The 14,388-nt window shown below is 49.1% G+C and overlaps 1 protein-coding gene across 3 annotated transcripts in view; it reads left to right on the forward strand.

Moving 5' to 3' along the window:
- The window catches only part of RUNX3 (RUNX family transcription factor 3), a 155,147-nt gene that overhangs the window by 70,182 nt on the left and 70,577 nt on the right, over positions 1-14,388 (forward strand). For all 3 annotated transcript variants that reach the window (XM_081204088.1, XM_081204087.1, XM_081204089.1), the window contains one exon: positions 12,808-13,052. In XM_081204088.1, coding sequence (XP_081060214.1) covers positions 12,808-13,052 — 245 coding nt within the window. The remainder of the gene's footprint in view (positions 1-12,807; positions 13,053-14,388) is intronic.

A 14,388-nucleotide genomic window follows, 5' to 3' on the forward strand; every position in this document is an offset into this window, starting at 1 on the left:
GTGGAGAGTTTTGAGAGTTCCCTGTCTGTAGCTCAAAGGTGTGCATTTAAGGGTGGGACTGAACTGAGCACTCAAATCAGAATCTCTCTGCCTCTACAGACTGAGAGAGGTTGTAAATTACAATGGCTGGTTAACTGCCTTCCAGGCTCAACTTCAGGGAGCATTGTTTGCAAACACTGGAGTGTTTTATTACCTAAATGCAGACATTAATTTTAAGAATTTATATCCTGTCTCTATAGACCAAAAACCAGGCCCTCAAGGTGGAGTGGGGGAGGGGTTTACAAAAAAAAAGTAAGCACACAATGGGCAAAATCCAGCCCAAAATTCAGCACTTTTAGGGACCAAACTAGACAGGATGTTAATAGCTGTGCAGGAGCTAAAGACCAGGGACTCATTAAGAATTCACTAAATAATCTGTAGTACACTGGCATGCATGTCTACTCAGAAGTAAGTCTCTGTGTTTAATGGGGATTACTCCCAGGTCAATGGGTACATAGTTGTATGGCATAAGGTTGGCACTGGGGCTGGGGGGACAGGGTTCCTGTGCCTTTAATAGCTGTGTGGCAGATTAAGCCTTCTCTAGTGTGGAAGTACAATTATGAGGAGGACGGGGACTTCACCATAACTATACTCTCTCAAATTTTGTGTTATGTCATGCCTTCCACAGCATCCATGTTATGTTTTCCCGTGCCCCCACCCCCCAATGACCGCCATTTTGTAACTGGCACCCACAGCATACTCTCAGAATTCAAAATGTGCCTACTGTTCCAGAAAGTCTTACAATTCCTGCTTTACATTCTGCTTTTAAATTCCTGAAAGGGACCCCTGACCATTAGGTCCAGTCGTGGCCAACTCTGGGGTTGCAGCGCTCATCTCGCTTTATTGGCCCGTCGCGGGATTCGAACTGCCGACGTTCTGATCGGCAAGTCCTAAGCTCTGTGGTTCAACCCACAGCGCCACAAGCATCCATTAATTCCTGATACTTTGGAGCAAAAATCGCATAACAACAGCAACAAACCAGTATCTGCCCACCCTGGGAGTGGGGACTCTCCAAGCATATGCATTTTTGCATTTTAAAAATTCAAGTTAACTCATAGTACCATCATGACGATAGCAATAAAACAGAAATTACTGTTGCTGCCCATAAGCAGATAAATACATAAGCACCATTTTGTTGTAGAGAAGGACAACGGGTAAAGTATAAATAAATAAAATGGGGATCTGTGACCAGGTACATGCATGCCTGCCTGCCTGCCTGCCTGCCTGCCTCCTGACTATGAAATATTTTTAAAAATAGGAAGAAAGGATACCTCAGTGACCAGCAATAGCCCCAGAATACCAGTGGTGACCCAGGTGCTGATGTGCCTGCTTGCCCCTCTTCCCATCAACTGCTGCTCTCTGAGTAGTCATTTTGCATGCAGGGCAGGGCCAGTGCCGGACTTATGTACAGTGGTACCTTGGGTTATGTACTTAATTCGTTCCGGAGGTCCGTTCTTAACCTGAAACTGTTCTTAAGCTGAAGCACCACCTTAGCTAATGGGGGCCTCCTGTTGCCGCCACGCCACCAGAGCACAATTTCTGTTCTCATCCTGAAGCAAAGTTCTTAACCTGAAGCACTATTTCTGGGTTATTGGAGTCTGTAACCTGAAGCGTATGTAACCTGAGGTACCACTGTATAAGCTAAACAAGCTATAGCTTAGGGCCTCACTCTCTTGGGGGCCCCCCAGACAATTTAAAAGGAAAAAACCACTGGATGTACATTTCCAAAATATAAGATAAAAACAAATAAAATAAAACCTACATACAGCAACAGTGTTTTGTGTTGTGTAGATTCCTACGATGTAAGTAATTGTATTTCACTGTTAATATGTGTCAGGGGTTCAGGAGCAGAGGCACAGGAAAGGGAGGAAACAGAGAGCGAGGGGGAGGAATCCGAAGGAAATATGAGCGATGACAGCGGCCCGAGATCTCTGAGTCTTTCCAGTGAATCGGAAGATTCACAGAAAGGGGCGCCAGTGGTCAGAGCAAGGGGGGCGCCTAGGGGGACACCCCAGGAAGAAGGGACCAGAGGGGACTCAGAGAGCAGCAGTTGGAAATCGGGACCAGCTTCCCCGCCAGAGCGCAGTAGGGGGGAGGGGTCCCAGGTATCGGGATCTGGTGGCTCGCCGCAAGCGGGAGGGCATGAGTCAGGATTGGCCACACCTCCATCGGGGAGCGAGGAAACGGTCAAGAGGAAGGTTGAAGGCTGCGCGCGCGCCAAGTTCAAATGCACAGGAAGGCGGCACAGTAAGCAGCCCGGATAGGGAGCCAGGTCCTAAAGCCCGCCGCAAGGAGGGAGAAGAGTCCGGGGGGTCCGCGTCAGAAGAGTCCAGGAAGGAAGAGACCACGGGGGGGGGTAGAGGGACCCAGAGGAGGAAGGAAAGATGGAAGAGGTGGAGTAAGGCTAGAGTATTAAGTTGGTGTACAGGAGGCGGAGACTCAGACGGAGCTTCGCCGGTCTAGCTTCTAAGACGTAGAGCTGCGCGCTGCGGCTTGAAAATGGAAACTGTAACTCAATAAAGACTTTTGTACAGTACTGCCGGCTAGCGTGGTCCTCTGTGAGCTAGGACCTGGAAGCGGCTCTGACAATATGCTTCTTCGTAACTGTATTTCAGTTCAACAATTACTTTGATAAAATACATATTTTGTTATGTGCAAATGGCTTTAGATACCTATTAGGCCTATAATTTACCATATAGCATATATTCAACACAAAAAACAGCAACAATTTGGTGTTGACGAAGGACAGCATATAAAGGGCCCCTTCAGCAGCTTAGGGCCTCGTCAAACCTAAATCCAGCCCTGCCGCCAAGCAGAGCTTTTGCATGTAATATGCATGGTTTTGCACTAAGAAAGAGTAAGGGCTTGTAATTATAAGTATTGCAGCAGGAAAGGAGAGGGAGTTTAACCGTTTCTTCCTCTGCTGCAGTCCCAGCTAACACTCCCAATATGCCATTTGTATTGAGAGACACACTCCTGTGTGGGGCAATTAGACCAAAGTGTCAGTACTGCCTGAAATGTGTCAATGTATCGCCAAGCTCTTGGATACAGAAACACTGATTAACTTCTTAATCAGAAAAATCTCTCAGGGGTGTACATAATGCGCGGTATCTAGCTAACGAGTTCAGTCAGCTCAAGGATTTCCACTTGCACAACTGAACTCCCCCATTTCTCCCCTCCCCACAAGGACCCCACATCCTCCCCAAATCTGCTCTGGGGGGCTGGGGAAAAAACCCCAGAACAGATTTAGGGGGTGCACAGGGGTGCGGGAGTTCCATTGTACAAGCAGAAATCCTTATGATGACAGAAAGCATTACTTGGTGCTATCTTGACTATAAGCCCATAAAATTACCCAGAAAACACAGATAATATCTTCATTTTGTTAAAAACAACACAAAAACAAATATGCATAAAATAATTATGGACGAAACACAGATAAAATCAGCAAAACTTTGAGAAAAGCGTATTCATAGCTTATCTATATGTCTGGGAAGGCTTAGTGAAATGAAGAAATACAGCAGGCATGTTGTTAAAAGATAAGATGTCTCTTTTAACAAAATGATGTTGAAAGCAGTTGTTGAGGAAGGGGTTTGAGCAAGGTGTGGAGGGAGGGGAGCCATCCTTTTACGCTGCATCGGTTCACCGGCTGCGGTTTGTCAAGGAGAGGAAGACATTTTTCTCCCACAGAGCTAATAGCTCTCGAGGAAGCATGTGACTTAAGAGCAGAAGAAGAGCCTGCTGGATCAGTAGCTCGTCTAGTCCAGCATCCTGTTCTTACAGATGCCAGCCAGATGCCTCTGGAAAGCCCACAAGCAGAACCTGAGTGCAACAGCACTCTCCCCACATGTTCTTCCTAGCAACTCACATTCAGAGGCACACACGACCCCTGACAGTGGAGATGGAACATCAAGGTGAGTAGCCTTTGAGAGCCATACAGTGGCAGCAAGCAGTCAGTGGACAAGGGGGACTAGGCTATTCCTCTAAACCAGCCTTTGTCAACCTGTGGGTCCCCATATGTTGTTGGACTACAACTCCCATCATCCCTAGCTAGCAAGGCCAGAGCTCAGGGATGATGGGAGTTGTAGTGGAACAACATCTGGGAACCCACAGGTTGAGAACCGCTGCTCTAAACGCTCCAGGTAAAGCCTAGCGCCTCCTTCCCAAAGCCTGGCAAGCTTCTGCCCGGCTTAGGGAGAGAAGTGCGATGCTCACACAATTCACCCCACCCCACCCCCATTACCTTTACAAGTTGGCACCTCTGACCCTAACTGTTCCCCTCCACAAAATTTCACCGCACACCAGGGTAGCAATATCCTCTGTGAATTTGGCCCAGTCCTATTTTAACCACTGCGTTTTGTGGAAATGAATCCCACAATTTAACTGTGTTTTGTGTGAAGAAGCACTCAGCTTCATTGCATGTCCCTATGTTATGAGGGAGAGAGAAAAACTTCCGCCCATCCGTTTTTTCCACACATCATTTTATGGTCTTCTATCACGTCCCTTCCTTAGTCACCTTTTTTTCTAATCTGAAAAGTCCCAAATGTTCTAACCTTTCCTGGGGCAGCGGCACCAGGGGAAAAGGTTTAGACACCTGCACTGTGGTTCCAGTCTGAATTGCCCCCCACCGCAGAGGTATGATCACACATCTCCAGCTTTGCACCTACTTTGACCCTTAGAATCAGGGAGAAACCTGACACAGACTGGCAGTGAAAAAAGCAAAACACCCACAGTTACCAGTTGGCCCATGAATGGAACTTAATTGTTTCATTCAATAAAAAGATTAGGAGATCGTAGCCAGATATACTTCAAATTTGTGCCAATTATGCTGAGCTTTATTCGTTGGAAAATAAATTAGATCTGACAGCAGTTTCCCCATATTTTAGCTGCACTTTTCTCTAAAGTGGAGGGCTGACACTTTGGTAAAAATCCAGTGACTCTGTTCCTAAATTGGGCAGAGTCAGAGATTAAGAATATGGTGCAAAGGAAACCATTTGAGAACCTGACCTTTCCAGCTCCACGGATGAACTAAGCGAGTGGACGATTTCAAGGTACTTTAAAAAAACAACCAGCAATTGCAGAAATTGAACAGGAATAATAAGTGTGTGTGTGTGTGTGTGTGTGTAAGTGTAAGTGTAAGTGTAATATTTTAGCCTGATGAAAAGATTTGGCATACATTTTCTTTACAATAATCCGGTAAGGCAGTTCAGTGTTGTTATCCCTGTATTACAGATGTCAGGTTGAAGCCACTTAGCCAGTTTATGGGAGAGGCGAGTTTTGAGCTGGAGATCTCCCCAATTTACAGCTCAGCCTCTCCGCCACTGTGCTACACTCACTCTGATCTGGAAAGACCAGACAAAGTCTTTTTTGTAACTTTGGAAAATCCAGTAGAAAAGCATTAGGGGGAAGAGGGGCCTGTGTGGGTGCCAGCTTAATGCTTTTTCACTGTATACTTGGTGGGAGGTAAACTGGCTGTGGGTTCTGAAAACCTCCACTGGCAGTCAGGTTTTGATTTGAATACCCATGGGATTGTTGTAGTAGCTAACAGCTTGAAGGAGAAACATCAGCCTGGAAAGATGTGGCTAAAGCGCCTACTAGTGGCCAAAAACTAAAACATCGCATAGGATTGATTTCTGGCGGATAATATTATATTTATTAACCCTACAGCGTCTGGATAAATGTGCCCTTCTGCCCAAAAACAGCTTAACAACATTTTTTTTTGTAATTAAGATTAAAATAAGAGGCACACTCCATTCTTACAATAGAAAAGGTTTACATGTAGAGTTTGTCTTTTCCACCCTTAGTGGAACACACCTGTTACGTTCCTGGAGTAGAATCATAGAATTTTAGAGCAGGAAAGGGATCTTCTGCATCATTTAGTCCACACCCACCCATACTTAATGAAGAATCTAAGCATGCCTGCTCAGTGGAAAGGATAATTCTACGAGTGTGATCAGAGTGGTTCATTTTGTTATTATTGCTTAGAGCCTAGCCTACATCAGTGGAGGCTGGTCCCAGGGCAAATGAGGCACTGCCCCACCAATCTCACTCAGTCCCCATCCTCCTGTTTCCCCTCCTATAAGCTGCCATCTTCTGCCCCCTCCTTAGTCACACTTCTGCCCTTGTAGAACTCAGCAGGGAAGCAGATGGGGACCAAACTAGAATTTGTTTCTGTTGGCTCTGGCTCCATCTGCTGTTGGGGTTCCCTGTCTTCCCTCTCATACCCAATGGGCACCAGCCCACCAACTACTGCCCTTCATCAGCGCCTCACAACAACCCTCTGAGATCGGTTAGGCTGGGAGAGAATGACTGGCTCGAGGTCACAGAGTGAGCTTCGTGGCGCATGGGGATTTGAGCACCTGGGTCTCCCCAATCCTAATCCAGCACTCTCGTCGCTGTGCATCCTGGCTCTCGGGATGCCACACTTTCTGAATGATCCAAAGTCAGTGCCTTGAACCAGTCTGGACGCTTGTGGTGTCGATTCTGAAACGTCCAAGTTTGGGGTGGTGGGGGCACATCTCACACGTAGCAGCTACTGCAGATAATACCTCCTGGTTTTAAATCCCCATTTATAAAAGCAACTTGAGCCATTTTTAAAGCAAGGGTTGGGGTTTGTTTTTTCCCCCTCCAAGGAGACAAGTAAATACACAAACACACAGAATTCCTGAGCAGAGTCTGTGGATCGCTTACAGTCGATTCCTTCGCTGGATGTTCATTCATTGCCTGGAGAAAGAGAGAAAAAGCTCTCCAGTTAGTTTTGCCTTTTAAACATATTCAGTCGCGGTGGAAACGGTCAAATCTCTGAAACAAAGAAAGCAGTAACCTCGACAGAAGTAGCCAAGAGATTCCAAACACAAACCTCGAGCTTTTCACCTAAAAAGGGAAGGATTTACAGTCCAAGCCGGAGAACCGCTCAAGAGTAAAACTAAGGAACCAGGAGAGAAGAGGGGGGTTTCTTTTTCGCTGTTGCTGTTTTGGATTTTCGCCTCCTAATATCCCTTAAACATTTCCAGGATCTTTTTCCGAGAATGGGCTGGTTTTAGGCTCCTTCTCCCACCCAGTGCACAGCTGGATCCTAAGCACGCTTACTGGCAAGGAAGCCCCACAGACATAAATGGGTTTCCAAATAAATGTGGGACTTTCTCCCAAGCCTCTATTATTTCTTGATAAAATATAGCCTTGCACTTAGGCGCAAGCCACAACCCAAACTACTTCTGAGTAACCATATTGGGATCGGGCTGCTTCTCTCCTCAGACCTCTTTAGGGAGTAAGCCTACTGAAGTCTGTCGGGTTTGCACCGCCGAGTAAACACGCGTGGCCCAAACGCTCCTGAACGCGGGTCAGCGCCATGCCTTTCAGGCGCAATTCCAGTCAACTGCCAGCACTTTCGCAAACCGATCCCTGTATTCATATTTACTCGGAAGTAAATCCTAACGGATTTCAGTGGCAGCGGCTTCCCAGGGTAGTGTATCTATATTGGGCTGCGGCTTTCAACTCTGATACATCCCTTGCGGTGGGAAAGGCTGGATATTAAACTTGAATCCATTGACTTTTTAAAATGCACGAATAAAAACATGCTGATTTCTCAGCTGAATCAGGCGCCTTCTTTAAAAGGCCTCCAACTAATGCACAATCGAGTATTTTAAAACTATAAATGTGCGCGCGCTGTGTGTCATAAAATACACGACCTGTCTCTCTCTCCGCGGATTCATTTCATATTAGATTTTTTTATGCACAAGGTATAATCAAATGCACTGAAAATGCCTTTCCTCAGATGCTTAAAAAGCAAGGAAGCTCAAACGGGCATGGAGTAAGACCCGGGGGTCCTGCCTCGCCGCAGCCGCTCCGTAAATCCCACTGCGTTGGGTGAGGCTGCCTTCAGGTACCTGAGACCCGAGACGCCAACCATGCGTAAGCCCGAAGGATTTATTTCTGGATGAACACGCTGAGGATGGCGTCGTGATACAAACAAATAACGCGGGTCTGTCTAAATGCTCGCTGATCCGACTTAAAATTTCCATATAGGTCTTGTAAAAAACGGCAGAACTGTAAAAGGAAATTTTCCTGTTTTGTTTTGCCTTCTGAGAAACACTTTCCCATTAGGCGTGTTTACTCGGGAGTAAGTTCCACTTGTTTCAGTCATGAGGTTTACCAATGTGAACGGCTTTAAAAAGAAAACCAAGTCAGCGGTGGGATGGAATCGGGTGAAAGACGATGGCCACGATCCAGCCATAGTAAAGTACTTTTCAGGCTGTCCTGAAAAGGTCCCTTCTGTTTCAATAAGAAGCTGCGTAAGTGATGGCACTGAGATATACTTCCGAGTAAACATGCATAGGAGCGAAGAGGCAGGGGGTGGCATCTATTCCATCATGCAATCTAACCCTACGCCTCTACTCGAATTTGAGACCTGTTGATTTCTATAGAACCGACTTAACTCCTCCCAGAAAAGGTCTTAAAAAGAGCTTCCTTTATTTGGATCGGGCCCATTCATTTTCTATCTGCTGCGGGGGCGAAGTCGACAAATTAACTCAAATGACGTATCAGCAAACTCCTGAAAGTATTTGTACTACCATTCTCCCCAATACATTTTGGCTCCGAGTTTAAGTAAAACCAAAGCCAGACCCAAATTTCCCCACATTAATCGCGTCCTCTTTTCTTCGTTCTTCCAATAGCAAGATATACATCACATGAAGACCGCCCCCGAACGGTCCTGGAGTTCCATTTCATTTTCATACCAATCCTTGAGTGAGTAAGCGTTCTCATCCGCCAATACGTGCTTTGGATCCGGATCCGGTGTCTAATCACTTTCAAACCAGGATTTGTCTCTGCCTGTTCTTTTTGTCCCCTATTCTGCAGTCCCTACACAGGAATCCTGAGCATCAACTTGTCTTTTTTTAAAAGAGAGAAAATATTTAGAAATCGATACGTTAAATCAATTATTATGGCTCGATTTGCAAGCGACCCCAGCCTTCTGGGTTTTAGAGACTAAAATATCCATGGGTCCTTTCAGATGGCCCGTTCCCGCATCTGTGTTGATAGTGCATTGTGTGTTTAATAAATAAATGAGCATGATGGTGGTGTTAGGGATTAAGATTAAGGTTAAGGTTAGTTAGGTATTGCATTGATCCGAATTCCTCGGAAGAAACCGGTTGGTGTGCAGCATAAATCAACGGGCGAGTTTGCAGCAATTCGCTTGCTGAGCCGGAAGAGGGAAGGGGGAGAGTCTGGAGAAAAGCTGAGGTCCTTGTGGCTAAAAACTAACCAGCCACGGTTGGCTGAAAGAGTTGGTGCAGGGAATCCCAAATGGGGAGGGGCGCTGGTGCTCTCAGGTTCTGCCCGATTGCTTCTCAGAGGTGGAGGACCAAACTGAGAACAAGATGCCAGACTAGGTGGGCCTTTGGTCTGATCCAGCAGGGCTCTCCTTATGTCCTCGTGTAAAGAAAAGCGAGCTTTCGCTCTTAAATTGTTGCTTGTTGGCGGTATCCTGATTCAATAACACCGGTCACCGCTCAACTGACACTGCTTAACTTTTTCATTCTCATCCGTAAAACGAAGATGACGCCTAAACGGATGCTGTGCATATGATCCCCGCCCCCCCCCCGTTACTCTTGATACCCTCCCTTCTATTGCCTTCTCCTCTGTCAAGAAATAAAATTCACTGTATATCCCTCGGGGCATGTTACTGTTCTACCGTTGCGCAAAGGGCCGCGTAATTGTGTTTCATTAGCGCTATCGTCGCTCCCGCTGCTGCGGTTTTCCCAGCTGAGTCGTGGAGAGCACGCTTCGTAAGCAGAACGCCCCGGGGTCAAGCCAGGCATCTCCAAATACCGCCTGCAGACATGCCACATAGACCCACGTCTGAAATCCTGGACAGAGATGCTGCCAGTCGCGAATAGGCACGACTGAGCTGCAGGAGGCCAATGTAAAGCAGCTTCCGAATAGAGAGACTTTGCGGGCGGGTTGCGGGAAAAGGTCTCTGCAAGCCCAGTGCCAAAGCGCATCCTTTTTGCTTGCGAAAGGTCTCCAGTTCAGTTTTGAACCAGAGCTTCTGCCAAGCAGAAGAGGCGCTACTGAGCTGGATGGCAGCTGCCTATGGAAGAGGTTTGCAGGCTCTCTATGGGCTGCGGTTCAGTGGTTAGAGCACGCCTTTGTTCGAGAAAGATCCCAAGTTGAGTCCCCCAGCGACGGGGCGCAATTGCTAGGGAGCCAGATCAGAAACGGACCGCGTGGCACTTAGAAAGAGACCAGTGGCCAGGCTTGTGGCTGTTCTCTTTCTTCGCTTCTTCACTATCCTAAGGTGGGGTGAAAGCCACAGGCTTGCAGGGCTCTAAAGGGGAGGAGACAAAACCCCGGAGGAGCCGAAATCTGTCAACAACAGCCATTGGCTAGGACAGTCACAAAGAGAACCTCCATGGTTAATATAGCACGGGAGGGAGGGAGAGGCTGTAGCCCTTGTGGGCTTCCTGGCTGGCCCCTGTGAGAGACTGAACATAGGACTACGACATGGATTTAACAAGATTCTTATGAACACACACACACGTGTTAGAAAGGCTTTGGTTCTGAAGTGGCTATAAATTGGGCTTTGTGGATTGCCACTGAAAAACCCGCTACACTGATGTTCTCTCCTGCCTTGTGGTATATTTATAATTTTCCATTTCTTAACACCCGAGGCCAGCATTTCCCATCCCCAGACCGCTGCCGGCGGAGATCACACCTTCGGGGGTGGGTGAAAGCAGCCTTCGAAAGTGACCCTCCCTCCATCGGATTTGGCAGTATGCGGTTGCCTTGTAGTTATTATTATTATTATTTCCTTAAAGGTGGGTGAGAAATGCAACTAGGCTCTCAGCTCCTCCCCACGCCCCCCGGTTTGTAAAGATGTTTATTTTAGATTAAGAGTCAGCTCCGTGGGTTTCCAGTCCTTCGCCGCCCCCCGCCCCGCCCCCGGTCAAGGACTCACCGGCTTCTTGTGGGTGGAAGGCAGGGGCACTTGCTTGCAGAGAGCAATGCGGTGAGGTTGCAGGTCTGAAGCCTTGGAGAGGAAAACAGAAGAATAAAACGCGTTAAAGCCATAATGGTCACACGATGCAATCTCGGGCGCACTTATTCGGGTGTAGACCCAATTTAACTCAGTGGGCTAACATCTTAGTTAAATAAACAGGTTGAAGGCTGTGCATTAAATCGAATTAGCTGGATTTAATTTGTATTTGGAAGATCAGTGCAGAATAAGAGCCTGACAGGTTCTAGACTGAGGTCGCCGCGATACTATATGCATTTATTTGCATATTAAACGCGGTGTAATTCTCTGAGGTGAAGGCACACAATTCAATCTTTATTGACAAATCCCATGCAGTCTGTCCGGGATTCTTCCCAAGTTAGTGTGTATAAGATTTCATCTTTATTTGGAACGGACACTCTCAGCAACCAGACGTCTCGATAGGACTTTGAGCAACTCTGGAGGTTTGGTTTTGTTGCTTAGGGTGGGCTGACCCATTCATCGCCTCCCTAAAATTAGTTACCAACCCTTTGAATTACATCGCCTTAAATTCTTTTGGTTTTTCTTTCTATTCGGTCTGAAAATCAGATCACCTTTGAGGCTGCAAATAATATAAAAGAAATCACATTTGTTCCGACCGAATAAAGTTTGGGGAGAAAAATCCAAACAAACCGAGACCGAGTCCCCACGTGTTCTCTTCTTTTGAAAAGAGAGCAGGCGGGGCTGCTATGCGAGCGGCGTGGCTTCGCCAGGGCCCGCCTCCTTCCTGCCGCGCCCTCTTCCTCTGTCATTTTCTCAGGCTTGGCCTTCCCCCGGTTTTCTGATTGGCTATCCCCGCTGCCATTCCACCACGCTTCGTCCCTCCCCCTCCCGCGCCAGCCTCTGAGTAAATAAAGTAAAAAACCCCGCAGTAACCGCTGACAGTTTTTGACTGGTTTCAGAAGCGCAAAGAGGAGTTTGGAAAGAGCAGGCAGTGGGTGGAGATGATCTAGGGTTACACGCGACTGCCAGGCGCAGCAGGAAATGGATGCAGAATAACGATCCTTGAAAAGGGAAACAACCTGTTGAGGTTCTTTCGCCAGCGCGCAATTGACAGTGCAGGCGCGAAGCCGGGCGCAAGGGAGCGCGGGCCCTTCCGCTGCCTTTGGGCGCTCGGCAAAGCCTCGCTGCGGCGCTCGATGCGAAGTTTATTTTGTCTGATCCCAGTTTGTTTTGACTGGAGGGAAGAGGCCGCAAACAGGGAGCTGGACGCCGAGTCGCGCGCTCCAGTCGCGGGGCAGGAGGAGCCAGCTTGTTTTTGCGCCGAGAGAGACTCCCTGGCTGCTCCTCTGGCCGCCCACGGGTAGCTTTGCCGTCCGCCCGCCGGGGCGCCCCGAGATCCGGGCTGCGCTTTAGGACTTGCGCGGGAGGGGAGGGCGGCGGCGGAGGCAAAGGCAGCATCCGGATCGGATTTCTCGACCCTGGGGGAAGCTTCCGAGAGGGCGCCTTCGCTCGCCGCCTGCCAGGCGAGACCAGGAGGAAGGAGCCCCTTGGCGAAAGTTGCGCCTCGTCCGCTGAGCGGCGTCCGTCGGCACTGGGGGCGCCCAGCGTGGGCTCGCGGTGGCCGAGCGGCTGGGGCCGTAACCCCGCCGGGGAGCGGGCAGCCGCCGTGCGCTCTTGGGCACCTGGCCGCGTGCGCCCCGCTCCGCAGCCGCGCGCGCCTCCCTCGCCTCTCGGCTGCTGCGGCCTCCTCGCCCCGGCCCCCCTAACGCCCGCTGTTGTGATGCGTATTCCCGTAGACCCCAGCACCAGCAGGCGCTTCACACCTCCCTCCACGGCCTTCCCCTGCGGCAAGATGGGCGAGAACAGCGGCGCCATCAACGCGCCGGCCCCGGGAAGTCGCAGCCGGCCGGAGGCGCGCTCCGTGGTGGATGTCCTGGCCGATCACCCCGGCGAGCTCGTGAGGACCGACAGCCCCAACTTCTTGTGCTCCGTCCTGCCTTCGCACTGGAGGTGCAACAAGACGCTCCCCGTGGCCTTCAAGGTAAGCCGAGGGAAAGCGAGGGCGCTGGGGAGGGGAGAAGGGGGGGTAGAGAAAGGGAAGATAGACGTGGAGATGGAGAGGGGCGGGTGGGAGAGAGGCGCGCAGATGTTTCCTGCCCAGCCAGCTTCCCAAGCGCCCAGGAGAACTAGTGGTTTAACGGAAAAAAGGGCAACGGGAGAGGAGGGGAGGGGGAGGAGGGTGGGTGGGGGAGCAGAAACTTTCCCCCTTGGCGAAGTCACCCTCGTGTTGCCCCCTTAGTGTGCAAGGCGCTGTACAGACGCGTCTCCCAAACCAGAGAGTGCCCCGACCAGCCAATTCTGGGAGCGCGAGTGCTCTTTAGTCATGAAACCGCAACCCTCGCCAGAGCCCGCAGTTTAAAGCGTCGGTTCTGCTTCTTGGGAGCTAAGCCCCATTGAACGCAGACAGACTAACTTCTGCGGAGCGAGGCATAGGATCGCATTGCTATAAATGCCTCCGCAGTCGGCTCGGCTGGGAGTCCAGGCTCATGGGTCTCATAGGCTCTCCACCGTCCGGTTGCAATTCTGTTGCTCGCTTACCTGACAGTTAACCCCATTGAATTCAATGGCATTTTACTTCGGAGCAGGGGTGGATAGGATTGCACTGTGAAGGCCTCAGCCTAAGGCTGCAAAACCGAAACACACTTGACTAGGGAGCCTGTTCTATGGAACACAGGGGGACTTGTTTCCGAGTAAACGTGGTCCGGTGTAAACGACCACAGTTACTTGTGTTGGGCAAAAGAATCCGGGTGATTTAGGGGGTCAAGCAAAAGGCGGCGAAGCTTTTTGCTGAGATAGACCATTGGTCCATCTAGTTCAGCACTGTTTGCACGGACTGGCAGCGGTTCTCCGCTGCCTCAGACACTGACCTGTCCCAGCTCTACGTGAAGTTTCCAGGGATGGAACATGGAACGCTCTGCCACTGAGCTGGGCCCTTCCCCATGTGTCAAATGCCAAATCTTATTTATATCCAAAGGCCTTCCCCCTAATCTTCACCTACTTCTCCATACTCACGCACAATCCGCTTTAAAGCACCTCCAATAAGTGTCAATTGAATGCATTTAATTCCTTTTCTCTCGCCTCCTGCCTACGCTCCAGGCGGCTTCCAATGTAAGAAAATACAATGCAAACTGGGTATGGAGATATAGATCACTGTGTTGGTTGTTGTTGTTTTTTAAAAAAAACTTTTTAAAACCCAGATCAGTAATAGTAAAGATTCTAGTCCCGAAACCATTGGCTTTTAAAATCGGAGCTGAGTGCCGTTGTGCCTTGTGCATATTACAGCTCCCCCTCCCAGTTCCAAATAATGTATCCCTATC

Source organism: Podarcis bocagei (assembly GCF_964188305.1).
Source record: "Podarcis bocagei genome assembly, chromosome: 7".
Taxonomy (NCBI): domain Eukaryota; kingdom Metazoa; phylum Chordata; class Lepidosauria; order Squamata; family Lacertidae; genus Podarcis; species Podarcis bocagei.